The following is a 27,931-nucleotide window of genomic DNA, read 5'->3' as shown; positions in this document are numbered from 1 at the left end:
CTTCTGCCTCAGCCTTTTGAGTAGCTGGGACTACAGGTGCACACCGTTACACCCAGGTAATATTTTTATTTTTATTTTTGTAGAGATAAGGTCTCAGTATGGTGCCCAAGCTGGTCTGAAATTCCTAGCCTCAAGCCACCCTCCTGCCTTGCCCTCCCAAAGTGCCAGGACTATAGGCATGAGCCACCATGCCCAGCCTCTAGCTTTTGATTTAAAGTGAAATAAATGGAACTCTTCCTTTCACTTGAACGTTTAGGAGCCATTATTAATTGACCCAGTTTCAATATTATTGTGTGCCAGGTAACAGGAAAACCCAAGGAGAGGAAGAGAGATGGAAAAAACAGCCAGCCAGTGGAGTAGTCAGAACACTGACGATATATTCAACGGGTATGGTTCCTGGTGCCCCCAAACAATCAAAGTTCACTAATCACAGATAGCCATTACAGACATAATAATAAAGAAAAAGTTTGAAATATTACAAAAATTACCAAAATGTGATACAGAAACACAAAGTGAACATATGCTGTTGAAAAAAAAGTCACCTTGCTCAAAACAGAGTTGCTTACAAACTTTCAGTTTGTACCTGTGAATTGCAATAAAGGGAAGTGCAACAAAACAGTATGTCTATATAAGACAAAAGAAAGAATCTTAAAAGCAGCAAGAGATATACAGAGATCATCAATAAACCCACACATCTATGGCCAATTGATTTTTGAGAAGGGTGCTAAGTCCGTTCAATGGGGGGAAATGGTCTCTTCAATATATGATGCTGGGACCACTGGATTTCCCACCACTCTGGGTAAGAGTGAAGTTGGACCCCTGTGTCACTCTATATACAAAAAACTCTCACAACTAATGACCTAAATATGAGAGCCAAAAGCATAAAACTCTTAGAAGAACCCACAGGAGTAAATCCTCATGACCTTGGGTTTGGCAGTGGGTTCTCAGATATGACACCAAAAGCCAAAGCAAACAGCAACAACAACAAAATCCCAAGAAAATAAAGAAATTGTACTTCATCAAAATTTAAATCTTTAGTGTATCAAAGGAGATTATCAAGGACATGATTAACAACCTACCAAATGGGAGAACATGTTCGCAAATCACATTACATTATATCTGTAATGTATAAAGAATTCTTATAAGTCAACAAAAAACAGGAAAAAACCCAATTAAATAATGGGCAAAGGACTTGAACAGACATTTCTCCAAAGTATGTATATGAATGGCCAGTAAGCACATGAGAAAGTTGTTAGTCATTAGGGACATGCATATCTAAAATACAATGAGATACCACTTCACACCTGTTAAGATGGCTCTAATTTAGGGGAGAAGAGGAACATAGCAAATGTTGGTGAGAATGCAGAGATATTGGAACCCTTGTACATTGTTGGCGAGAATGCAAAATGGGGCAGCTACTGTGGAAAACATTTTGGCTATTCCTCCAAAAGAGGAATATATATATACCAGAGAGAGAGAAGAGATTTACCATAGCATTGTTGTAATATCACTCCTTGTTATATACCAAAAAATATCGAACACAGGGATTTAAACAGGTACTTATACAACCAGTAACAATAATCATAAAGCAGCATTATTCACCATAGTCAGAGAACCAAAATGTCCATCAAAAGACAAATGAATAAACTGTGGTATATGTATCTACTATAAACCATAGCCATAAACAAAAACTAAGTTCTAACACATGCTACAACATGGATGAAGCTTGCCAATAAGGTTTTCAAGGGAAACGATCAATGAGAAAAGTGGAATTATTCATCTTGACATATATAGAATAGAAAAATTCATGGAAACAGTAGATTAGAGCCTCCCAGGGAAAGGGAGGAGGGGAAAATGGGGAGTTGTTGAATGGCTATGATGTGTCTATTTGGGGTGTTAAATATGTTTTGGAAATAGTAGTAATGTTTATACTAAATTGTGAATATACTTTTTTAACGCTACTGAAAAGGACACTTAAAAATGGTTAATGTAGCAAATCTTACATTATATATATATTTTAATACGCACATAAAACACAGGCTAAAACAAAAAAACTATGTTATTACTAAGAGTCAGTTTCCCAAACAGAAGGGAAAGAAATGGCATTGAGTAAAACCAGAAGCAACTACCTCTTCGAGAGATAGCTTAGTTATAATAATTTGGCTACCCTAGTCCCATGATGTTCCATTTTATTTTCTAATATGAAAATGGGGAGTTGGGGAGAAGAGGAAATGTATAATTGGCTTACCTTTATAATCGGCATCTTTGACTTGAATGCCTAACCCTGTTCTTACATTTCATTAAGGCAAGGGATACAATGAAAAGTGAGAATCTGGAAAGCCCCAGAAGTAATGTTTGTCCTTGGTGCTAACTCTATTTTACCTTGTTTTAATAGCACACCTCCTCCTCAAATTCAGGATACAAATATGAGCACATTTCATTTGTTTGCAATAATTGCTCAGCCCCTAATACCAGATTAGCTAGAAATTTTGTTGCTTCTATTTTGAGATGGGCTCCCACTAAAGTGTCCCAGAATCAACCACCATTCAACCTAACACCATTCAAAAGACTTAGAAATTGAGATCAGTCCAGCTTGCAGCTTATTCGGTCCACACTGTCATTTCTTCTTGCTGCCACACGGTAGTGATGTTGTACCGCAGATGTGCTTGATCCACGTGCAGATGCCAATGGGCCCTGAACTGTTCCAAAATGAAAACTGTCTTGTGATCTGGGCTCAGAGGAAGGCCATATTCCCATTTCTGAAGACAGAGAAATCATCATCAACAGACAGACCAAGCCTAACACTGAACCCTAAAATGGGGAGGAACCACTGTGAGTAAAAGCAAAAATAGATAAACAAGTTAAAGCTAAGAGGGAAAGTCCCAGCAACCAACAGCTGCAGTTACCTTTGTCAGGAACCTTAGGAACACAAGGAAAACCCTCCTTCTGCTCTATTGTTGGAATAAGGCCATCCTGAGACACCAGAAATCAAGGCACTGACTGGGGTTTTGGGGAGGTCACAGTGGCAGGTGGGCTGCCAAATGAGGTGACAAATCAGAAAGCACTAGAAAAGGAGACAATTAACCAAAATTTCACCAGCACTGCTCTCCCACCACCCTTACCTCCAGGACTGGCAGGCTGGTTCCAAGACTTTACACTTTCTTTTTTTTTTTCCCACACTTTTTGGCCGGGGCTGGGTTTGAACCCAACATCTCCGGTATATGGGGCCAGCGCCCTACTCCTTTGAGCCACAGGCTCTGCCCCACCTTTAATTTTTCTTTTGAGTCATGTACCCTCTATTCAGTTTCCCCAAAGGTAACATCTCACAAACCTATAGCACAATATGCCAACAACTACATTGAGGTTGGTACAGCCAGATACAGAACATTTTCATGACCACAGGGATACCTGCGGTGGGCTGTTATAGTTACATCCAGTTCCCTCCCTTACTGACATAACCATTACGTTGATTTTAATGACCTGTTCTTTGGAGAAATGGAATCATGCAGTACATAACCTTTGGGGATTGGCTTTTTTCACATAGTGTAACTTCCTGAAGTTCCAAGCAGGCTGCTGGATGTATCAACAGCTCATTCTCTTTGATTGCGAAATAGTATGGTACACCACGGACCCTTGCTTTTTTCTTTTTAACCTGGACACACTCCAAGGAGTGGGAGGGGCCGACACCGGAGAGGCGGGATCAGGCCAGGCGAACCTCTGGGGCTCGCCACAAAGTGCGGCCGGGACCTGGACCTGGGCGGAGCGGCTGCGGGAAGGCGGGGCCTGGGCTGGAGTGGGGCGGCTTGCAGAGGCGGGGCCTCGGTGCAGGAGAGGGGTGGAAAGGACTTGAACTTGGTGAGGCGAGGATAAGCCCGGGCAGCTTGGGTTCACGCCGGCACCTGGTCTCCGACTGCACAGCCGCGGCGCTCCTGCCCGCCAGGCGACTGCGAGTGCTCAGCTGGGCGCGGCCTGATTCCGGCGCGTATCTGAGATCGCTCCTTGAGGAGGTGGGAATAGCTCCTACCGAGGGCGTGCGTTGGCTGGAGGTGAGTGACCCCGGACTGGGGACCCGGGCTTGGGAGGGACAGTTCCCGGAAACTCAGGGCTGAAGAGGTTTCTGCGATTTTAACTTGCCAGCCAGACCGTGGACACGTGGGCCCGGTGATTCCTCGCGCACCACGCACCACGCACCAGGGAGACCACTTTGAAAGTATGATCCAATTTATTACCTCTCAATGAGCGCTACTACCTGCTGGGGCCACTTGTCAGTGCTTATCAGGAATCGTCCCACTGAATCGGCCCTTGGCCCTACAAATAGGTGCTGGTGTTATCCCCTCATTACAAATTGAAACCCGGCAGCCCAAGGTCACAGTTTATAAAGGGGTGCGTTGGTTTAGGCCCAATTGATCGTCCAGGGCTGCCCTGACCCCGTGGCTGAGTCGCCCCAATCTGGAAAACATCAGCTTCTTTAACCTTTAATCTCTGAAAATCCCAGCCAAACTAATACGCAAAAATGTACATTGAATAATACTTCTAGCCCTGCTACTTAAAGTTCTTTTTTAATAAAACGAAAGTAAACCAAGTGCCCAGAAATAGAGAAATGGGCACAAAAGGGCATGCTGGCAATGGTGTCTAGCTGTTAGAAGGCCCTGTGTGGGACTTGTCCTCATGGAAAGAGGCACAGGAAATGAAGTGAAAACATAATAAAATACTTACTGGATGCTGATTAAGATGCAAAATGTATACATCAAAAATATCAAAGCCCAAATGATGTGATATAGAGTTCAATAACCATATGGTCTTTTTTTCCTATAGGCCTATGTAAGTACACAGTTTCTAATAAAGAAGAAGAAATTACTGCTGTGGATGGGGTGCTTAGGGAGGTGCCTGGGGTTGAAATGAACAGCCCTGAACTGTGTGTGTGAGTCAAGAGCCTTGTTGCCCAGTTTCTTATTTTGTATTACTAGAAGAATTGGAAATGGGGCATCACAAACTCAAATGTCAGGTCAGGCATATGATGTAAATTGATCAAAGCAAGACAATAGGAAGTGGTCAGGCTTGGGGACACTGAAGATGCATGCCCTGCATAGAGTCATTAAAATAAAAGCATTTGATCCAAAACCAACTTTGGCCCCTCACTTTGGGAGTTTCAGGATAAGATGCTCCCTGAATCTGCAAAAACACTGACAACCTTTATAAAAGTAAAGCAGGTCTCTCCTGCCCACTATAGGTTTCTGTTAGGTTTAGATTAAAGTCCTTACCCACGTCCTAGAGTGATTGGACCCCTCTCATGTTTCTGACTGTATCTCTTACCACCCAATTCTTTCTCTAAACCACACTCCACCTGAACAGGCTCTCTTGCTATTTCCTGAGCCTGACGATACTGAGGCCAGCTCCCACCTCAGGCCCTTATGGCTGACCATTCCATCTGCCTGGACTTCTCTTCCCCCAGATCTTTGCAGAGCTGGTTCCATGTCACTGCTGAGAGACACCTTCCTGGATCACCTATCTAAAATAGCAAACATACCCCTGCCATTTTATCCAGTAAAGCACTTTATTTGCTGATCACGATTACTTACCATTTTTACCATTATATACTAGCATCTGAAATTCTGTTATTGCTTTCTTTGCCTGCTTGTTTATTCCCCATCACCACCCTGGCAAAGTTCCTTTCTCATCTTATTCACCACTGTAGCCTCAGCATCTAGTGCAGAAGCTAATTAATTCCTCCAACAAGCTGTAGACCTGGCTGAATGAATAAATGAGCATATTAGTTAGGAACTGTGCCTCACTCACTGCTAGTAATAGAGTGACTAGTAATAGAGTAACAGCGACTTTCACAAAACTCAGGGTTTGATTTCTCGTGAGAAGAAATCTGGAGTTTGTCTGAAACCATTAGCCTTTCTGGAATCTCCTCGAAATCTGAGCTCCTTATTCACCTTCTAGTCAGTTTCACTTTGAACGTGACCTTTAACCCTCCTGGAAGCCTATTATCAGTTGTGCTTTGGATTCTTCCATTTTCGTTTGTTTTGTTTTACTTCAGAACACTTGTTTTTTCCTTAGACCAGTGCCAACTCTACCCTCAAGGTCCCTACATCATTTGTGTGCATTAGCAGCTGCCTTCCCTCCAGGTTCACAATGGACTTCATTTATATTTATTTATCATTATTATTTTTTGAGACAGGGTGTCACTCTGTTGAGTACAATGGCACGATCATAGGCCACTGCTATGATCAAGCAATCCTCCTGCCTCAACCTCCCAAGCAGCTGGGACTATAGGCACGTTCCACTATACTCAGCTGATTTTTAAATTTTTTTTGTAGAGACAAGTTCTTGCTGTGTTGCCCAGGCTGGTCTCAAACTCCTGTCCCAAGTGGTCTTCCTGCCTCAGCCTCCCAAAGTGCTCACAATAGACTTTAGAGGTAACCTGAGCAAGTGGGCCAAGGCCTGAGCTGCTGTGCGAATTGGTACTCAGGGAATCACAAAAGAGGCCATCCTATCTTGCCTCACTGACCCAACTTCTGTTGCCCTGTGCTTTTCTCAGGCTTCTGCTAGCACTTATTATATACAAACAATGACAGCCAAAGTTCACTTTCTATAAACTAAACCTCAAGGCAATGTCTGTCTACCAAGGAACTACAAAGCCTCCCAGATGAGTCATTAACTCTTTTCTGTTGCTCTTAGGAGATGAGCTACACCAAGCCTTTCATGACTTGCCCTTTTGCCCCACAGTTAGTTTCCATTGTACTTCTCTGCGCCAAAGGTGTTGACGTCAGCAGCTGGCCCAGGGAGAGTGGCTCCTGTACACTTGCCTCATCATTGGGCTGTGAAGATAGCAGCTCTGTACTTAGAACCCTAGGGCAGTGTTTGTCAATCCTTTTTATCTTACTGCACACTTGAACCTAGTTAAATTTCTGTGGCACACTTAAATTATGTTGATCAAAAAAAAAGTAAAGAAAAGAATTTATTTTCTGTGCTTTGAACTACTTTAGAAAATAATTTAACGAACTTTACACATTTTCACGGCACATCTAAGATTCTCTTGTATACCCTCGGCACCAGTGGAAAATCACTGCTCTAGAGAAGGCAAGGCAGAGTGCAGGTATCCCTCCCCCTGCACTAAACAAGTGATGGAAATCCAATGCCTGAAACCCAAAGGCCCCCTCCTCAGGCAGGTGAACTCTTCTGTTTTAATGACAATAGTATTTTGTTTTGTAATTTACATCGCAACTTTTTGTTTCAGACAGAACCATTGTTGCATGAAAAGGGCAAATTAAAACTGACAGACACACCAACAACCTAGTGGAAGGGACCTTTAATTGCTGTGAGAACTCAGGTGTCTCAAGGCTGAAATGCTGAGTTCCAAGGAACAAGATTTCCCCCCAACTCTTATACTTTCCTTTTCAGTTCAATATCAGTTGCATAGTTAATAGTTTCAACAAAGAGTACAAAGAGTTAATGATTAGCACCAGGGTGCTGCTATTTGTTACATAGCTTTCCCCCCACCCCCCAGGTTGTTTTAGCTCAGTGGAAGGTTTGTTCTTATCTTTGGGGGAGTAGTTCTTCTGCAGTTGCCTGCTGCTTTCCCAGGATCATTAAGAAATACAAGATTGGGCGGCACCTGTGGCTCAGTCGGTAAGGCGCCGGCCCCATATACCGAGGGTGGCAGGTTCAAACCTGGCCTCAGCTGAACTGCAACCAAAAAATAGCTGTGCGTTGTAGTGGGCGCCTGTAGTCCCAGCTACTCGGGAGGCTGAGGCAAGAGAATCGCTTAAGCCCAGGAGTTGGAGGTTGCTGTGAGCTGTGACACCACAGAACTCTGCCAAAGGTGATAAGGTGAGACTCCGTCTCTACAAAAAAAAAAAAGAAATACAAGATTTGGGTGGCTCCTGTGGCTCAAAGGAGTAGGGCGCTGGCCCCATATACCGGAGGTGGCAAGTTCAAACCTGGCCCCAGCCAAAACTGCAAAAAAAAAAGAAATAAAAGATTTATTTCTCCTTCCTCACCATCAATGATCATAAACTTGGTTTTTTCTTTCCTTCCTCACTAGCCAGCTTTAGGTTCACCATTGTGTTGCTGTTGTCAAAACGGAAACCCTCCAGTGCTTTGATGAATGAATGTGACTGCTCCCAAATTCTGTGCTCTGATGTAGCAAGTTCATTACACAGGGCTTGAACACACTAAAGGACTTGGCCGCAAAACGTGTACCTTAAGGGATTATGTTTTAATAATTGCAAGCTGAATTGTCCCTGATCCTCCCCAGAGATTAAATGCCACTGCAGATGTTACTGCATGAAAAAAAAGGTGAAAATATCTGGAGTTCCATCCACCCACATGCGCTGAGTCAGCTCCGTAAGGATATTTCCTAGAAGCACCACCCAGTGACTTCTGTTTACGCTTCACTGGCCAGCCCTAATTGCAAGGGAGGCTGGGAAATATAGTCTTTACCTGGGCACGCTGACAGCTTCAATAAATTCAGTGTCTGTTCCTACGGAGACAGAGAGAGGATACTGGGTAGCCAAAGAGGTAGGTTCCTTGCTGTTCAGTCAATAATCAAGTGAATGGGAAAGGACTTTAACTCACCTTTGGGGTGTGAAGGTGTTTCCACTGACCTGAGCTGTCTGCTCTCTCTTGGCAGTGATAGCCCCCTACTCTGTAAGTCCCAGGCCTGCCCCCCCAATTTAGGTCCCCTGCCACAATGATGAATTCTCTTTTTTTCCACCTACAGGGCACCCTCCCGCACCCCTCACTTTTGGGAAGTATTCTGCAGCCCCAGCCCTGCAGCAGATCCCAGCTGTGGGGATAAGCTCAGCTCTACATCTCTGTTTTTTTTGTTGTCCCGTAAAGACACACTGATGTGTTAAACTAAACACACCAAAACTAGTGTCATTTGGGCACTAGTTTTTTCCTCAATTATTTTTTATTGTGGTAAAATAACACAATAAATATCTAACATAAAATTTACCATCTTAACCAGTTTTTAAGTGTGCAGTTTAGTGGCATTAAGTACATTCACCATGTTGTGTGACCATCACCAGTCATCACCATCCATCTCCATAACTCTTTTCATCTTGCTAAACTGAAACTCTGTATCCCTTAGACACTAACATTCCATCCCCCCCAAAGCCCCTGAAGACCCCCATTCTACATTCTGTCTCTATGAATTTGTCTCCATACCTCACGTAAGTAGAATCACACAGTCTCTGTTTTTCTGTGTCTGGCTTATTTCACTGAGCGTGATGTCCTCAAGGTTGATCCAATGTTTAGGATTAGTCAGAATTTCCTTTTTATTTCATTGTATGGATAGGCCATATTTTGCTTATTCATTCACCTATTGGTGGACTTGGGTTGCATCCACATTTCAGCTATTGTGAATAATGGTGCTATGAACATGAATGGGCAAATGGTTCTTTGAGACTCTGCTTTCAATTCTTTTGAGTTCATACTTAGAAGTGGAATTGATCGTATGGTAATTCTCATTTTAATTTGTTGAGGAGCCTCTATACTGTTTTTCACAGTGGCTGCACCATTTTACATTTTCCCCAACTGTGTACAAATGCTCCAGTTTCTCCATGTCCTCACCAACACTTGTTCTTTTCTTTTCTTTTTTTTTTTTTTGAGAGTGACCATTCTAATGGCTATGAGGTGGTATCTCATGTAGCTTTGATTTGCATTTTCGTAGTGATTAGTGATGTTAATCATCTTTTCAAGTGCTTGTTGGTCATTCCATTTCTTTGGAGAAATTTTTGTCTATTGAGTTGTTGGTTTTGGCATTGAGTTTTTATGTGAGCTGTTTTTTTTGTTTGTTTTTGTTGGGGGGAGCAAGAACGGGTAGCTGGAGGTACCTGATCTCTTTCAGAATGAAGTCAGTTATTTTGGAGATGGCTGCTGGGGGTTGAGGACATGGGCCTGCCTTGTGCCTTTGAAGCCCCCTAGGGAGAACTGACGTTTTCCCAGAGCCCTATCATATGCCAACCATGTACCGATAGACCATTTCTCTTCATCTTCTGGGCTGTGCTGTGACTTTTATCAAGGAGGCTGAGTAGAGAGGTGAAGGGACGTGCTGCAGGACCCATGGCTACACACAGCAGAGCTGGAACTTCAACCAAGTCCATCTGTCGTGGAAATCTGCACTGGCTCACTCTGCCTCCCTGAAGGAACTTCTGAAACGTCTGGTTGGAAACCATGTTGAAGACAACTTCCTAATTTGAGGAAAAGGCCCAACAACACCTGGTACCATCCCCTCGTGTTCCCCAGCACAGCTGCTGTGTGACGGCTCATACCAGGCACCTGTATCTGCTCAGCTCCATTTGTTATCTAAAGGGGAAAACTTAAGGGAGGCCAAGCAACTCTTGCTTCCTACCATGGCTTTTTCCCAGGTCCTATTCTCTATGGCTGCCTTCACAAAAAACTCTGAGTTCCCTCAAAGGAGAAAAAAAAAAGTGGTTTTGACATCCTACATAGTTTGTCCTCCAAAGTCCTAATCTCCGGAGGACTCCTTTCTTATCTTGAGACGCCCTTTCTCCGATGCATTTGCGTGTGCTCCAGGAAGCAGTGGTGAAACCTAGATGCGGTACCTCCACCTCCCCAGGTTCCTTTTCTCTTCCAGATTGTTGGGGACTTGGAGAAAAGTGACCACCACTGAAAAACTGGTGAACCCACCAAATCAGGAAGAATCCATCCTACTACAACATGGCAGGTAACGATTAATCATGGGAGACACAGACTTTTAATGAGAAATTGAACATCTTGTTATAAAAAAAATCCAAACAACATGGATACATATAACTGTTTGGAATTTTTCTCACTTGTTTTATTATTTCACCCGCTCCAGAATGTAAGTTCCTCAAAAGTGGGGCCTTGTCTGTCTTGTTTTTGCTCTGCTTCTTGACCCTGAAATCACCCCTGGGACATAGACGCTCAAAAAGTAGTTGTTGATTGAATAAGGCTAGGAGGAACTTCGGTTAAAAACTCGGTATCATACTATCTTTTCTCTTGTAACTGTTTATAATGTGTACATGCACAGACACACTCACACACACACACACCCCCACGATTTTGCAACTTCAATTTTTTTTTTTTAGTTTTTGACCCGGGCCGGGTTTGAACCTGCCGCCTCTGGTATATGAGGCCTGCGCCCTACTCCTTTGAGCCACAGGCGCTGCCCCACAACTTCATTTTTTTTTTTTTTCACTGAACAATATACCATGGAAATCCTTTCATTTTAGAACATTAAGGTTAACCTTATTCTACGCATTATAGTGCAGATTAGAATTTTTTTTTTTTTGAGACTGAGTCTCATTATGTCGCCCTCCGTAGAGTGCCGTGGCATCAGAGCTCACAGCAACCTCAAAGTCTTGGGCTTAAGCGATTCTCTTGCCTCAGCCTCCCAGGTAGCTGGGACTACAGGCGCCTGCCACAACGCCCAGCTATTTTTTTGTTGCAGTTGTTTAGTTGGCCCTGGCTGGGTTCGAACCCGCTACCCTCCGTGTATGAGGCTGGTGCCATAACCACTGTGCTATGGGCGCCGAGCCTGCAGATTAGGATTTTTAACCTTGGCACTACTGGTATAACAGGCCCGATAACCCTTTGTTATGGAGTCTGTCCTGTGCGCGGTAAGATGTTTAGCAGTGTCACTGGCCTCTACCCCTTCAGTAGTTCTCAACTGTATTAAAGGACCGCAGCATTTGGAAGGTTGAGAACCACTGCTAGATGCTAGTAGCACTCCTACCCCACCAGTTGTGACAACCAAAAATGTCTCCAGAGATTGAGTAATTTCCCCTGACAGGCAACACTGCTCCCAGTTGAGAAACACTGATGTAGGTATTTCATTTGTATCCATTCTCCCTCTCCAAGGAGAGTTCCTTTATAACATAGGCGTCTGAGAAAGTAAAATAAAAATGTTAACTATTAAACTTCAATTTTTTACACTCAGCTGAATGTTCTGAAACTGTTTGCTTCAACCTAACGTGTATTTTCTCCTTAGGGTCCTAGGTTGAAAATTTTAAATCAAGAGTTTAACATCCTCTTAGATGTTGCCAGGGTAAATTTAATTAAGCAAATCACCAACCAGAAGAAATCAGTGCATAATCAGCATTTTCCTCATTCCTCTTCTGAATAAGGAAAACCCTACTTCCGAGGCTCCTGATGTTGATGAGACAGCTAGTACCTGTACTTTGTCATCATCATCACCACTGAAAGATGGGCTCCAAATAGTCCTTCCTTCCCCATGGGAACAAAGGTTTTGATTCTTCATGTTTTAAGTGCCAGTTTTTGATGGATGTGGAGAAGGTGGAAGCAGACTGGGCTAGACTGAAAAATGGCCGTAGCTGATGCCTGCTAATATAGGGTTACATGGACAAATTCTAGCAGATTCCTGTTTATTTATTTAGGAGACAGAGTCACACTTTATTACCCTCTGTAGAGTGGTGTGGCGTCATAACTCATAGCAACCACGAAGTCTTGGACTAAATTGATCCTCTTGCCTCAGCCTCCTAAGTAGCTGGGACTATAGGCATCTGCCACGATGCCACGGCTATTTTTTAGAAACAGGGTCTCATTCTTGCTCAGGCTGGTCTTGAACTCCTCAGCTCAAGCAATCCACCTGCCTTGGCCTCCCAGAGTCCTAGGATTATGGGCATGAGCCACCATGCCTGGCCCTAGTAGCTTTTTTTTTTTTTTTTTGTAGAGACAGAGTTTCACTTTATGGCCCTCGGTAGAGTGCCATGGCATCACACAGCTCACAGCAACCTCCAACTCCTGGGCTTAAGCGATTCTCTTGCCTCAGCCTCCCCAGTACCTGGGACTATAGGCGCCCGCCACAACGCCCGGCTATTTTTTTGTTGCAGTTCGGCTGGGCCGGGCTTGAACCCGCCACCCTCGGTATATGGGGCCGGCGCCTTACCGACTGAGCCACAGGTGCCACCCCCAGCAGCTTTTTATTTTGATGTTAGGGTGCAGGCCTAAACATTTTCATGCACAAATGCATTCAGGCTTTTAAAGAATTTAGTGATGGTATTTAGTCATTTATATTTATTTATTTTATTTATTTTTTATTGCTGGGGATTCATTAAGGGTATAAAGAACCAGGTTACACTGATTGCATTTGTTCCTTTTATAATTGTGTCCCGCCCCTAAAAGGTGTGTTAAAGTGACAGTATTTTTAAGGAAAAATAATTTGACCTACTGTGTTTTGTGCACCAGGAAACTCAAGTAATGATGAGCTATAATTATATAACTGGATTAAAAAAAAGTCTATTGCTTTAAAACTGCCACTCATTGACATTTCTTTGCTTCATTTACCATAATACATTAAAATATTTAATTTTCATCTTAGTCTTCATTGAATTTTGACATGGAGGAATTGCTTTTCAAAAGGAACTGTCTTTCCTACTGATTTAGGTAAGAAAGTGCTCATCGTCTACGCACACCAAGAACCCAAGTCCTTCAATGGAACCTTGAAGAACGTGGCGGTGGAGGAGCTGACCAAGCAGGGCTGCACAGTCACTGTGTCTGATTTATATGCAATGGACTTTGAGCCAAGGGCCACAAGGAAAGACATCTCTGGTGAGGCATGAAGTAACTCTTTTTTTTTTTTTTTTTAACTTTCTTCTTTGTATTTTTAAATTAAAAACATGTTGACTTCTAATTCCAAAAGGGTAGCTAGAAGCAGGCTGGCTGCACTACCCCCATCCTCACAGAAAGCCAGAAAAAAATAATGTGGCACTGAGATAATCACCAGCAATATCCTAGAACTCAAATATAAGGATGAGGTAATTCCCAGGGCCCCAAAGAAAAGGAAAAACTCCAAGCAGATGCTAAGAGAATTGGACTTTCATATCTGCAGTACTCCTCTTCCCAATATACCTAGCACTAAGCACATGGAAAATTCTCCCCCACTCCCCATTTCTACACTGGAAAAAGTGAGATCCAGGTAGACAAACAGCTTCCCCATTATCTTGGGTTCCCTGACAGGAGTCCTGTCCCTGCCTCATTGCACAGCAAGCATTGGGAGTGCCTGAAGGGGGACCCATTCTTGAGAACAGCCAGAAACAAGGAGGGAAGGCAGGACTACCATGCCTAGCCCTGAGACTGCTCCGAACCTTGCCAAAAGAGATGCCAAATTAGAGTGGTCGTTCAGCAGTATCACACTGGAGGAGGGTCATTCTGTTGGTCCCCTGGGCATAAACCCCTGGCCATCCTTCCCACACTACTGGGATATCTGCTTTGGGACTGCCCCCATTTAAAACAGGCAATGTTTAGATCATTACTAGCGCTGAGGCAAAGCTAAGCTTAAGGTGCTATGTAGTGCCAAAAAGGAGGCAGCAACCTAGGCAGGGGGGAAGAAAAGAAATTCAGTGGGTATATGCCAAAGAATCTCTAAGTAGACATGTCTAAAAAAACCAAAACAACCCAGAGAAGACTGGAAAAAAATAACTAATCCTTTAATAGAAAGATATAGATATACATTTCACAAAAGCAATAGCATTTGGGGATCCTTGGCCTTCCCAAACACAAGGCAAAGGGCCTAACAAGATGGTAACATGAGCTCTCAGACCAAAATAGTAGTTTTAAAGAATCCCATTGATTTCCAAGATAACACAGAAAAGCAATTCAGAAAATTTGTCAGAGAAATTTAACAAAGGTTGAAATGGTGAAAAACAATGAACAAATCTTAGAACTGAGAAATACATTTAATGAACTGAAAAATTCATTAGAGGCTCTCAACAGAATGAATCAAAATCAATGAAATGAAAAGTTGATTTTGAAAAGATAAAAGACTACAAAAGAAAAAAGAAGATAATGCAGGCAAAAGGAGACAACAACTTAGGCCAGGGAACATACAAAGAATCATTGGAGATTATTCTGAACCGTCTACATTAAAAAATTTTTACAGGGCGGCGCCTGTGGCTCAGTGAGTAGGGCGCCAGCCCCATATACTGAGGGTGGTGGGTTCAAACCCAGCCCCAGCCAAACTGCAACAAAAAATAGGTGGGCATTGTGTCGGGCGCCTGTAGTCCCAGCTGCTCAGGAGGCTGAGGCAAGAGAATTGCCTAAACCCAGGAGCTGGAGGTTGCTGTGAACTGTGATGCAACAGCACTCTACCAAGGGCAACAAAGTGAGACTCTGTCTCTAAAAAAAAAAAAAAAAAATTTTTTTTACAAAGAGGTGGCCAACACACAGAGAATATTTTGTTAAATTTTGTAATGAATATTGTCTACATAAGCATTTAGCTTCAATTTCCCATCTTCCCTGTGTATGACAACTTTATGGGCAATCTTTGGGACACCCAAATTAGCTATATGAATTACAAATACTTTTACCCAGTTGTTTGTTTAAAAAAAAAATTTGGTATTACTTATTGTGAGTTTTTTCCATGTAGGATTTTATTTATTATCTTGACTTTTGATCCATCTTTTTCTTCTATGATCTTTGGATTTTATGTCCTATTTCTATAAACTCTAAGATTATATTTTTTAAAAGTTTTATTGTTTCCTCTAGTATCTGAGTAGGTTTCACTTTTTTTTTTTTCCTTTTTTGAGACAGAGCCTCAACCTGTCACCATGGGTAGAGTGCTATGGTGTCACAGCTCATAGCAACCTCCAACTCCTGGGCTTAAGCGATTCTCTTGCCCCAGCCTCCCAGTAGCTAGGACTACAGGCACCTGCCACAACACCCAGCTACTTTTTAGTTGTAGTTGTCATTGTTTGGCAGGCCTGGGCTGGATTCGAACCCACCAGCTCTGGTGTATGTGTCTGGTGCCTTAGCTGCTTGAGCTACAGGTGCCACCAGGTTTCACTTTTTAAATTTAAATATTTCATCCATTTCAAATTTATTTTGGTGTATGATGTGAAGTATGGGTCCAGTTTTTTCCAAGTACCTATGCAGTTATTTTTTTACCATTTATGGCATGATTTAACTATTTGCCCCTAATTTAAAGTGCCACCTTCATTGTGATCTCAATTTCTACATGTTTGATTCTATTTTCTTCTTCTTTCTGTTCTATTTTTTCTCCTTATCTATTCACGACTCATACCACATGGTTTTAATTATTTTGTCAAATCATTTAATTTAATATCTGATAGAGGTCACCCTCATTTCTCTTATTTTCTATTTTTATTTGATTTTTCCATAAAATCTTTTGAATTAGCTTTCCGAATTCAAAAAGAAACTTGATGGTATTTCCACTGAGGTCCCACTAAATTTATAAATGAAATTAGGAAGAATTGACCTTTTATGATGCTGATTCTTTCTCTCCAAGAGAATGTTGTGACTTCAGTTGTTCAAGTCTTCTATGACTCCCCCCAGTTCCATTCAGCTGTTTTCTTCATATGAGCTTCCATGATTCCTCTTAACTTGTTGCTTCTTCACACGACGGGGATGATTCTTTGAGTGTGTGTCTAGCCACTACTAGTGTTCTTACTGTTTGTAATATTCTCCAGCTAATTCTCTAGGGCTTTCAAAGCATACAACAAATAATCTGCCAACACTGATAATTTTACCTCCTCTTTTCCTGTATTTAATATCTCCAATTTCCTTCTGTTTGTAACTGTATTAACTAGATCTCCATACAACTTTCAGTACTCATGTCAATAGCTCATGTCTCGGCTTTTTGTCTTTCTTCTCTTTCTTCCCTTTTAATATGTATTCACCAGCTAATTTCTCTTAATGAACAGTAGAGCAAGGGCTAAAAAAAATAGAGAACACTGGGCTATGGAGTCACTAGTTTTAAGTGAATAAAGTAACACAAGGTTGAGGTAAAAACTATTTTTAAATATAGGTGAAGTTAGGGTACAAAGTGCAATCCCTGTGTTCATCCCCTCCAGTCCACCACACCCCAGAGGTGAGTAAGCCTAACCTTTTGGCATGAAAGTACACATCCATGTGGTGTTTTGAAGTTGTAGATATAAAAGAGCCCACGGGGGTCATAATGTGGTGTCAAAACCCATATGATTACCTCCCTAATACAATACAGTCTATTACCCGCTATAGTTACCCTTTCAGGTTTCTGAGTAAAGATTTTATATGTAGTCCATGTAAAGATTTTATACATAGGAGGGTTTTATACATAGAAACACACTCAATGTGTACTTTTTGAATGAAAATCAAATACCAATGGGTTAAAAGAGGATGCAAAGAACCCTCAAATGTTTTTAAATGACAACCTTTTTTTTTTTTTGAGACAGAGTCTCAAGCTGTCACCCTGGATAGAGTGCCATGGCATCATAACTAACAGCAACCTCCAATCTCCAACTCAGGTTCAAGTGACCCTCTTGCCTCAGTTTTTCTATTTTTAGTACAGACAGGGGTCTCTCTTTTGCTCAGGCTGATCTCAAACTTGTGAGCTCAAGCAATCCACCCGCCTTGGCCTCCCAGAGTTCTAGGATTACAGGAGTGAGCCGCTACACCCGGCCAAATTATGACTTTATTGAAGGACTGCTAGCCCAGTTCTCATTTTTGGCTTTTCTCAAAGTACCTTCAGCTTTCCTCTTCCCTAGACTGGTGTGGCATAGTTGGCCACACATGGGCCTTGGGTCATCCCACCTCTGTTAATGTGGCATTAAACAAGCCACCCAGCTTTCCTTAAGCCTCAGTTTCCCCTCTAGTAGATTGGGAACTACTCTGATCTCACTTGTTGTTATGGCAATGAGAAAGGAGCACCTGCTAGGTAAGACATGCACAATCAGTGGCCCTCCCAGGCTCTTTCTCAACATGTGAATGTCATTAAAGTATTTAATTTCTCCATCATAAATGAAACTCAGTTTAGCTGGATACAGGATCTGGGGTTGAAAGTTATTTTGTGTTAGGAGATTAAAGGTCGATGACCACCCTCTTCTGGCTTGAAAAGTTTCAGCAAGAGATCTGCAGTCATTCTAATAGTCTTTCCTTTGTAGGTAATGGTTTTCTTACGTCTGGCTGCTTTCAGAATTTTCTCCTTCATATTAACTTTAGTGAAGTTAATTATGATGTGCCTGGGGGATGTCTTATTCAGGTTGAGTCGTGCTGTGGTTCTGAAACTGTCTGCTATCCTAATTTCAGACTCTCTTAGCATGTCTGGAAAATTCTCTTTCATAATTTCATGAAGCCGCTTCATGCCTTGCGAAGCCACTTCATTGCTTTCAGGGATTCCAATGAGGTGGATATTACCCTTCTTCGAATTATCCCAGAACTCTCTGAGAGAATGATCCGTTTCTGTTCTCCATTTCTCTTCCTCTTTGAGAGTTTGGGAACATTCAAAAGCTTTGTCTTCAATGTCAGAAACTTTCTTCTGCTTGCTCCACTCTGTTACTGAGGGATTCTTCTGTATTTTTCAGAACTTTGAGGACTGCAAATTCTTGCCTGTGTGTCAAAATTTTTGGAGTTTTGTCTTTAAATTTGTTGAATTCTTGAGATAACTTTTGAATTTCTCTTCGAATTTCTAATTCCAAATTTTCCTCCATTCTATTGATCTTGTTTGCAATCCAAATTCTGAATTTGATTTCTGACATCTCGGCTATCTGTTTATGAATGGGATCTTCAGTTACATCTACCATATCTTTCACTGGGGGTGTTGATCTACTCTGGTTATTCATGTTACCAGAGTTTTTCTACTGATTCAGCCCCATGATTATTTTACACCATTTGACTTTTCCCCTGGAGCTTTGCCGAGGACCTGTACAGTGCTACAGCCTGAGAAACTGGGGACCTGTTTGGTGTGGTGGGGCTAAGTGGCCCTGTCTTGTTTTCAGCTGGTCTCTGTCCAACCCTAGTGAAACAGTTACTCTGGGTTGAAGTCTCAGCTGTGGAGAAATACCAGCAGTTAAGTCACCCTGCCCCACACAGGCAACAATTGGAAAAGGAAAATCAAACCTTCCTACAACCACACACCCAGGGCACCACTTGAATAGTCCTCAGGCGATTGGCTTAGTTCAAAAGGTCCAAATCAATTGTCTCAGTCAGCACCTGTCTCAGGTAGAAGAGTTTAAAAGGTCTCTGGCAACTAGATCACAGGGGTCTGCTGACAACTCAAATATAACTTGCTCTGGTGCTCCGTAGGGTCAGGAGGATCCACTCAGCAAATAGATTATTCTGGGAAGGTTGATGCCCCTCTGTCACACCAGTCACTGATAACCCCACAGGACTGTGACCCTGTTGCCTCCAATGAGCAAATACTCCAGGGGTTTGTACCTGCCTGAATCACAAGGAAATCTATGTCTCCTCAGCCAGGCCACTGCTCTCTGCCTCTATCTGGCAGAGGGAGGTGAGGCCTGATGACCTCGGGAGGCTGTGGCTGTTCACTCAGTTCCAGCCCCACCCCTGACTGATGTTTTGACAGAACAGAACAACTTTGCAGGAATTTGTTTCTGTCCCTGCTAAATTCCCCTGCAGAAGAGAAGCTATTTTGAGTTCCCAGAACCTGTGCCTCAGGCCCTGTCTGTGCTGCTGTAGTTTGTATTCGCAGCATGGTTACCTGTCAGTTCCAACCTCTGCCTGCCCTCCTTTGTTTAGGCTGATGATCCCCTGGGGGCTGGGTGTGTCTCAGGCTCAGAGAGTGGTCCTCTGGGTCAGCCCTGCCCTGGGAATCTCACGGCTCTGTGCATATGTTTTCTAGTCCCCGTGTTCCACCCAGGCCGGTACCGCCTCAGGCAAACCTTTTACTCATGGGGCCTGCATTTCCATCCCAGATCTGTTCCGGGGTGGTTGCCACCTGAGAAGATGCCCACCCCCAGAGAAACAGGGGGTGTGACTCCAGAATATCTGTGGGTGAGCCCTATTGTTGCCAAAAAATGGCTGCTGCTCTGTGCCTCAGGGCACTGCCACTCCCGCGTGTTTCCCTCTCAGCTGACTGTCTTCTCCTCACTCCTGTGCTGCAGAATCAGCACTGATCAGCTGCAGTCCAGGCCCTGTCCACACCCCTCGAGAAATCACCCAAGAATCTGGATTCCTGGGGGGACAGGCCTCCAGACCTCAGAGTAAGAGTGGAGGGGATTGCTAGGAGCTCAGAATTGCAGGTAGACAATATATACAGTTTCATGCTTGGCAGGAGAGCGCCATCGCACCCTAGTAGGGGAAGTAGGTCCAGTTTTTAGAGGGTCTCTCCTGTGGAGTATAATGGGAGGACTTTTGATCTCTGCTTGTTTGTTTATGGGGTACTCCGAGCCATTCTCATGGGGGAAGGGACTCCCATCTGCTTGGTGATGGATTTTGCACCTTTTGTTTGTATCCTTGGGGTCGCAGCTCGCCTCAGCAGGGTTGATGTGCGTTCTTCAACCTTCTCTCTTGGTGCAGCTCTAATCCACCAGGTTACTTGCTAAATTTCTGTCCTTTAACTCTCCTTCTGGATGGGAGCCTCTCTCTCCCACAGCTCGGTCAGGGACAGCGCCACTTTGGTCCCAGGCTCTTTCTCTGGGCCTAGCTTGGCGCCAGCTGTGGCTCCTGATTGGGCTGAAGGAATGAATGTCTTTGACTTGCTCTGAGGAGCCTGGTATACATGGCCAACGGGATGGCTAGGAAATCTGAAGACACGTACCTGAAAGTGACATGTTTGGCCTCTTGCTCCCCAGGTGCTCTCTCTAATCCCAAGCTCTTCAATTATGGGATGGAAGCCTGTGAAGCCTACAAGAAGAGGTCTCTGGCCAGCGACATTACTGAGGAGCAGAAAAAGGTTCAGGAAGCTGATCTAGTGATATTTCAGGTTCGTTTTCCCACTCATTAATATAGTGAATCAGATTCATCCTATGTACAAACTCTTTTTGAATATTGAGGGTGGGGCTCCTCCTAAAAGTGGTATCAATGTTGCACATTTGCACATTTATGGAAGTGTTATAACCCAGTTAAAACACTAATCCATCAATTAACCTAGTTGGGTTTAGAGAAACATGTATTATTCAGTATCGCTCACTCAGAATCCTGATCCCATGTAAATAGGAATGAAGGATTTATCCACTAGTCCAGTGGTCCAAAAAATGTCTGGATCCTGCTGAACCTGTTGCTTCTATTCTCCTCCAGTCCCCATGCCTGGACATGCTGAGGCTGTCTGAAAACTAGGTTCCCTGGTGTTTATCAGGGTCATTCAGGCCAAATGTGATTTATGCCTTAAATATCTTGATTATTAAGAGGAAAATTATTGGTTTCCCATCCTCTCACTGGTTGCTTCACCTCCCAGAAGCCCTGCCACTTTCCCCATATTTGTTCACAAAGAGGAGAGAACCGCCCCACAAAACAGCCTCTAGGAACACAAACTCATTAAGGCCACTTACTGCCACCCTGAGGGGGGAGTAAGGTAAGCCTGGCAGTAAACACTTGCACTTTGAGGGACTGGTTAGGTTGATAGAAATCCAAGGTGAACTAAAAAGGAAGGGGCATTTACCGTAAGGGCTCTCTGGCCATTTGGGTTTTCTGGACCCCAAGGACAGAGCTATGGCCCCAAGGCAGGAGCACATCTGCTGTCTTCCTCAGGTTCCCATCACTTTCCCTGCACCATGGTTCTCTATCTATTGCCTGCCAGCATCTGGATTCCCTAGATCCAGAATTTCTAAGCAAGGGATCTGACAGGTCCACATTGCCTCTGTTCCCAACCCTGCTTCAGGGCAAGGAGTGGGTGGAAGAAGACCCTCGGGTGTGTGCAAGGTGGAAGTTGTCACAGATCCCAAATCCTTTACAAAAGCAACCTGTGTGTGCTGGAGGAGAGATGCTTTACCCTTGCCCAGACTTGCTTCTGTGTACACCTTCCTGACCTGAGCCCTCTCTTTACTGGGTTCCCTTGAGCTGCTAATCTGGCCCAAGTGCAGGATATCCTTTCATCCCAGCACACATGGGTGGATCCATAGTGTCTTAGACCTAGATGACTGTACAGTTCATCATGCACACCATAATAGTAGTCATGCCAGGATGATAGGCCTATGTCCTGAGCCACAAGGTTCCAGCAGAGCTGTGCTCAGCTCTGTCCCCCGGGGTTGGCTGACCATGCAGGGCCCACCTCTCTTGTCCCTTCTTTGCTCTATTCCGTAACTAGGTGGCTGGGATAAGCTGACACTTGGCCTTTTTGTAATGGTCTTTCTTTTGTTCCACCTCGTTTCATGTCTCTTCTTCCTCCTGATTTCCCACTTTTCCTGATGCTTTGTCCAGAGATTTTGCATTATAAGGTTTTTTTTTTTATTATTATTCAACACTAGTAACAATTTCATTATCCCTACTATTACTATTATCAGAGACCACCATACACTGTGCATTTATGCTCTGGGCATTCTGTTCTAGGCACTATATTGTGTCCTTGAATCCTTACCACAATGCTGTGAGCTAGGAACTATTAATATCCCTACTTGACAAATCAAGAAAAGGAGACACAGAGAGGTCAAGTAACTTGCCAGCATCACACAGCAGTAGGTGTGGATTTCATCGCCAAGACTTGAGTTTGATTTTATATTGAAGCACCTGAAACAGGGGCTTCTGCTTTTGGTAAATGGTGATTGCCTGTGTTTATTTCTCTTCCTAGATGGTATCACTGGATATGTGTTAGGGTTTCTGTGGGACCCAGAGTATATTTAGGGAGCCTTCACTGCTGGTGTGTGGAATCTGAGCATAAGGCTTTGATTTGTGTCACAATCCACAGCTGTTCAGCACCTAACTCAGTCTGACGCCCAGATGGTAACTCCAGTTCACCGCAGGGGTGGGAAGGGGCACACTCTTTCCCATATCTTCCCTCTTGGTCGGTTCAATCACAGAGACTGTGGCTCCATGGTCAGGGTCCTTCAGAGCTCCTCACCCCTCCTGCCTGGGAACTAGCGTGGGGGGCTGTTGTGTGGATGCAGACCTATCCCAGCAGTGACTGGACCCTTGCCAATTTCATCCACCCCGCTTTCCTTGTTGCACCCCTCAGAGTTGAGTGTGCCCTCACCCTCCCCTGCCCAGCTGCCTGGGAAGAAGATGGTGGGATTTGTTCTGAATCAGCAGATTGGCTAACATTTGAGGCCCTGAGGCCAGCCACACATCGGTTTTTCCCCTGGTGTCCTCCACAGTTCCCGCTGTACTGGTTCAGTGTCCCTGCAGTGCTGAAGGGCTGGATGGACAGGGTGCTCTGCCAAGGCTTCGCCTTCGACATCCCGGGGTTCTATGAGTCCGGTTTTCTCAAGGTGAGTGCTCTGAAATCTGGATTACTGCAGACTGTTGGAGCAGGGGAGCTAGGGGGAGTCTGTCAAGCTGAATTTCTAGCTTCCTTTTATTGTTTTAAGGCAAATATTGATGGAGCACCTGCCACGTGCAATGCACCATGTGCTGCCCTCTGATGAGCAAAGCGTCATTTCTGAAGTTGTGGAGCTTATTGTCTAGTGAGGGCCACAGACACATGGCAGCTAACTACACACGTGGCAGAGGGGCTGGGCAGGGAGTCGGGTGAGGGCAGAACTGGACAACTTGACATGGGCCACACGGCAGCCACCCCCAGTTCCAGAGAGGGCATCTCCTCTGTGGCAGAAGCTGGCTTGGCCTGGCACAAGTTCACAGCCTGAGCTTCACATGCTTCCCCATGAGATGAGATAACAGGACACCCTCAGTGGGAGGCGAGGGGTGTGTGGAGACTGGTAGATGCACAATGCACCATGGCTACGAACTTCTTGCAAAAAGAAGTGATTTTTTAAATTCTAAAAGCCTCAGAAAATACATGCATGTAAGGAGAACAGGCTGAGGAACCAGATCTGTGTAGGACCACAACTGATACAACTATTTACTGAGTGGCCCCATGTGCTAGGCACTGCCAGCCTCCTCCCCAATCCTGTCCCTTTCACGCACCAGTCACGGTCACTGCGAACTGGTTTGGAATAGAAACCTGGTCGTGTTAGAGCTTTTACATTCCTTTTGTCCATTGGCTCTGACTGTTCCATGGCCCCCTGCTGTTGGGTATAGTTGTCAGCTGTGGAAGGGCTTGCTAGATTTGCTCATCCCCAGAGGACCCTGACCTCACATTTTCCCTGAAAAGGAAATGCTATTGTGATTCCAGCAAGAAGGCCTTAGCGTTTTCTTCCTTTTCAGGTGCCACACAAATGCATTTCCTTTCTCTCCTGCAGGATAAATTAGCCCTCCTTTCATTAACCACAGGAGGCACGGCTGAGATGTACTCGAAGACAGGAGTCAGTGGGGATTTTCGATACTTCCTGTGGCCACTCCAGGTAGACAAGCTGCATGCACATGTGCACACACAGCCCTCAGCTCCCTGGGGAGCAAGACGAGATGTGAGATAAGCCTGATCTTCCACTCCATTTTGACTCCTCTCGGATATAAAAAATATAACATGGTGCCCTTTGTAATTTTTCGCTTGGCAGCACAAAAAAAGTTGGCTAATAGGGAAAACATATGTCGTAATTATAGCCTTTGATACTGTGTGGGCAGAAGCTAAACCAAACCTGTTTAGCTGATATCTGCTCTGTGGTAAACAGTGCTTCCCCAGGTGGCCCAGTGAGTGTCACAGGCCTAGCAGTGTGCGTGGAGAGCTGTCAACATGGCTCTGGCAGTGCTTGGTAAAAGCAACACCACCCTCAGTCCTTGGCAGGAGGCACCGCAGATCCTGAATTCTGGATGCCCACACCCTGGACTCCACTGGCTGTGTGGATCCCCACATGGGCAAGGGGTCCATGGAGCTCCTTCCTAGGGCTACTCCCCTGGTGGAGCCCATGTTGCCTGGACTCAAGGAGTGGCTGTCCACCAAGGGGTAGGCTGTGGGTAGAGCAGTTTAGTCAGGCTGGCACGAAGCACCCTGATAATGGGCAGAGCTGGAGACGTGGAGAGCAGAGACCCTGAGGAGACCCAGAAGCCTAAAGCACAACTGTTCTTGCAGGTTGTTTTGAGGAGATGTTTGTTGAAGCAGGAGGAGAACTCAAATTTGAGGGGTAGTGAGCTTGCTTTGAAAATGCAAGCATCATCCCTTTTCTGTGAACTTTGTCCAGGTTCATGAGCCCTGACTCTGTGTCTATTGGGACATTGGCACTTAAAATTTTTATTTGTCAGCACTCTTTTTATATCAAAGAAATTAATCTCTGTGTTTTTTCCAAACATGAAGATTTTTCTTCATATAGGTAGTGCACATTTATTTTTGTGTTCATCCTTTGTTGTTTGCTGTTCTAAATGGGATGTATCTTCAATTATAGCTTCTAAAAGTTATTTTGGTTTATGAAGGCTGTTGATCTCTGAATTTTTTTTTTTGTTTGTTTTCTGTTTTCTTCTACTGATCATAATTGTTTGTTAGTTGGTTTCCCGGAATAAAGTTATATTGTCTGAGAATAAAAATGTAAAGAGTAGTATGTGGGCCTCTCACTCTGTTCCCAGTGGGGGAGGCCTGGTATAGGTGCAGGTTTTATTTATTTATTTATTTTTATTAAATCATAGCTGTGTACATTAGTATGATCATGGGGCATCATACACTTGGTTCATAGATCATTTGACACATTTTCATCACACTAGGTGCAGGTTTTAAAGGAAGTAATGCAGAGGGCTGAGCATGATATTTTCTATAAAAGAGCAATCTTCTTTGAAAGGAGAAAATATGTGATTCCAATTAGTGATACTTATTGGATAATGTACAAGCCTGAACTCCCTTCTCCACAGGCTAACTGGCCTCTTACATGTCATTTATATTAGCCAAGCTTATATTCTTCTTGCTTTAAAAATCTTTATATTTTTTTCAGTTTGCAAAAATATATATCATAGCAAAAAAACGAGACAATATGAAACATAAAAAGAGAAAGTCAATTCCTTAATCCTTCTACCTCTGAAATAATCGCTTTTAACAGTTGATTTATTTTCTTATACCCCATATATATTCTTTTTTTCCTAGACGGAGTCTCACTATGTCACACTCGGTAGAGTGCCATGGTGTCACAACTCACAGCAACCTCAAACTCTTGGGCTTAAGCGATTCTCTTGCCTCAGCATCCCAAGTAGTTGGGACTACAGGTGCCTGCCACAGCACCCGGCTATTTTTTTATTGCAATTGTCATTGTTTAGCTGGCCTGGGCTGGGTTTGAACCCGCCAGCCTCAGTGCATGTGGCCAGTACCCTAACCATTGTGCTACAGGTGCCGAGCCCCCATATATATTCTTAAATACATAGCTTTTATTATGTTTATTATTCTTTTACATAAATGGTATACCATAAAAACTGCTTAAAATTTGTTGCTGTTTTTTTTTTATTTATTTTTTATTTTTTTTAATTTTTTTTGTAGAGACAGAGTCTCACTTTATGGCCCTCGGTAGAGTGCCATGGCCTCACACAGCTCACAGCAACCTCCAACTCCTAAGCTTAAGCGATTCTCTTGCCTCAGCCTCCCGAGTAGCTGGGACTACAGGCGCCCGCCACAACGCCTGGCTATTTTTTGGTTGCAGTTTGGCCGGGGCCGGGTTTGAACCCACCACCTCGGTATATGGGGCCGGCACCTTACCGACTGAGCCACAGGCGCCGCCCTTGTTGCTGTTTTCATTTGACAAATATCATTTCATTTGATTTGAACAACCTTCCATGGTGGCACATTATAGGTAGAATAACCTCATTCTAGAGTAATCCATAGTATGAATATTATCATAATTTGTCTATTCAATCAAAATTATGATATTTAGTGTCTGATCAGTAACAAAGATTGCAGGTTATATAAGAGTAAGAATTTGGCAGTTGGATATTGTGGCACATGCCTATAGTCCCAGCTACTCAGAAAGCCAAGGGAAGAGTCTTTCTTTTTTTTTTTTGTAGAGACAGAGTCTCACTTTATGGCCCTTGGTAGAGTGCCGTGGCCTCACAGCTCACAGCAACCTCCAACTCCTGGGCTTAAGCGATTCTCCTGCCTCAGCCTCCCGAGTACCTGGGACTACAGGCACCCGCCACAACGCCCGGCTATTTTTTGGTTGCAGTTTGGCCGGGGCCAGGTTTGAACCCGCCACCCTCGGTATATGGGGCTGGCGCCCTACCGACTGAGCCACAGGCGCCGCCCAGAAGAGTCTTTCTTGAGCCCAGGAGTTCAAGTCCGACCTGGGCAACATAGTGAGACCCATCTCTTAAAAAAAATAGAATTTGGAAATTCCAGTTGCCCCAAGTTCTTCATCTCACTTTGAAGTCCCACGTCCTAAGGTCATAAGGAAGTTCAGTTTTCAGATACTTTATAGCACTAAGGTATAAAGTATATAATATCTTATGTACCTTATAATTTTTTTGGAGGTTTTATAATTTTTCTGGAGGTTTGTTTCATGCCACTTCCCCCCTTTAACCATCTAACCAAATGGTATGTAAAAGATTCAGGTTCTAATCAGTTCTTTCCTTTCCTGTGGCTTTAGCATGGTACACTGCACTTCTGTGGATTTAAAATCCTTGCTGCTCAGATCAGTTTTGCTCCTGAAATTGCATCAGAAGAAGAAAGAAAGGAGATGGTGGCTGCGTGGGCCCAGAGGCTGAAGGACATCTGGAAGGAAGAGCCCATTTCGTGCATGCCTCCCTGGTACTTCGGGCAATAACTGTGTACCGAGTGCACATCATGCGAGCAAAACGCTAAGGGACCCAGCACATGCAAGGAGAAAATGCTGTCATGAAATAAATTACAATAAAGCAAACTGGGAACATTTAATGCAAAGCGTTAGTGTCTTGAGAGTTTTATATAGCCAGATCTAATATTTTAATAATCAGCTTTTTATACTGAATTCTATTCCGACTGATCACTATTCACCCAGGTTTTCTTTGCTTTATTATTTGTGTAATACCTTTCCATATTCCTATCCTCAAGCCTCACAGATAATTTTATTTTCAGATAGTTCTACCATGCTAGTCCAAGATCCCACCTTCTCTTACATGGCTTATTGCAAGAACCTGCTAAATAATCCTCTCTCATCCACTTTTGCCCCTTGTAGCCCATTTTCTACAAAATTCTTAGCATCGGCTTTAACCACACATATGTGTACCACACCATGACCCCCATAGTAAT

General features: G+C 43.7%; 1 protein-coding gene across 2 annotated transcripts; it reads left to right on the top strand.

Annotated features, from left to right (window-relative positions):
* Positions 1-3,825: 3,825 nt before the first annotated feature.
* On the top strand, positions 3,826-27,583 carry NQO2 (N-ribosyldihydronicotinamide:quinone reductase 2). Of its 2 annotated transcripts, XM_053602480.1 has the most exons (8): positions 3,826-4,046; positions 8,051-8,526; positions 10,610-10,699; positions 13,402-13,566; positions 20,544-20,674; positions 22,998-23,111; positions 24,042-24,143; positions 27,291-27,583. In XM_053602480.1, the coding sequence occupies exons 3-8, from the start codon at positions 10,693-10,695 to the stop codon at positions 27,465-27,467; spliced, it is 696 nt and encodes a 231-aa protein (XP_053458455.1). In that variant the 5' UTR covers positions 3,826-4,046; positions 8,051-8,526; positions 10,610-10,692; the 3' UTR covers positions 27,468-27,583. The 2 variants fall into 2 exon arrangements, with proteins under 2 accessions (XP_053458455.1, XP_053458453.1); XM_053602478.1 differs by lacking the exon at positions 8,051-8,526.
* Positions 27,584-27,931: the final 348 nt, after the last annotated feature.

The sequence above is a fragment of the Nycticebus coucang genome, chromosome 9 (genome assembly GCF_027406575.1).
Source record: "Nycticebus coucang isolate mNycCou1 chromosome 9, mNycCou1.pri, whole genome shotgun sequence".
Taxonomy (NCBI): Eukaryota; Metazoa; Chordata; class Mammalia; order Primates; family Lorisidae; genus Nycticebus; species Nycticebus coucang.
This window is presented reverse-complemented; position numbering and strand designations above follow the sequence as displayed.

What these genes read in the sequence shown, in the direction of transcription:
- NQO2 (XM_053602478.1), top strand. An exon ending in CTGATCTAGTGATATTTCAG is followed by an intron (nt 20,675 to 22,997) that starts GTTCGTTTTCCC and finishes TGTCCTCCACAG; the next exon opens with TTCCCGCTGTACTGGTTCAG. An exon ending in ACTTCCTGTGGCCACTCCAG is followed by an intron (nt 24,144 to 27,290) that starts GTAGACAAGCTG and finishes CTGTGGCTTTAG; the next exon opens with CATGGTACACTGCACTTCTG.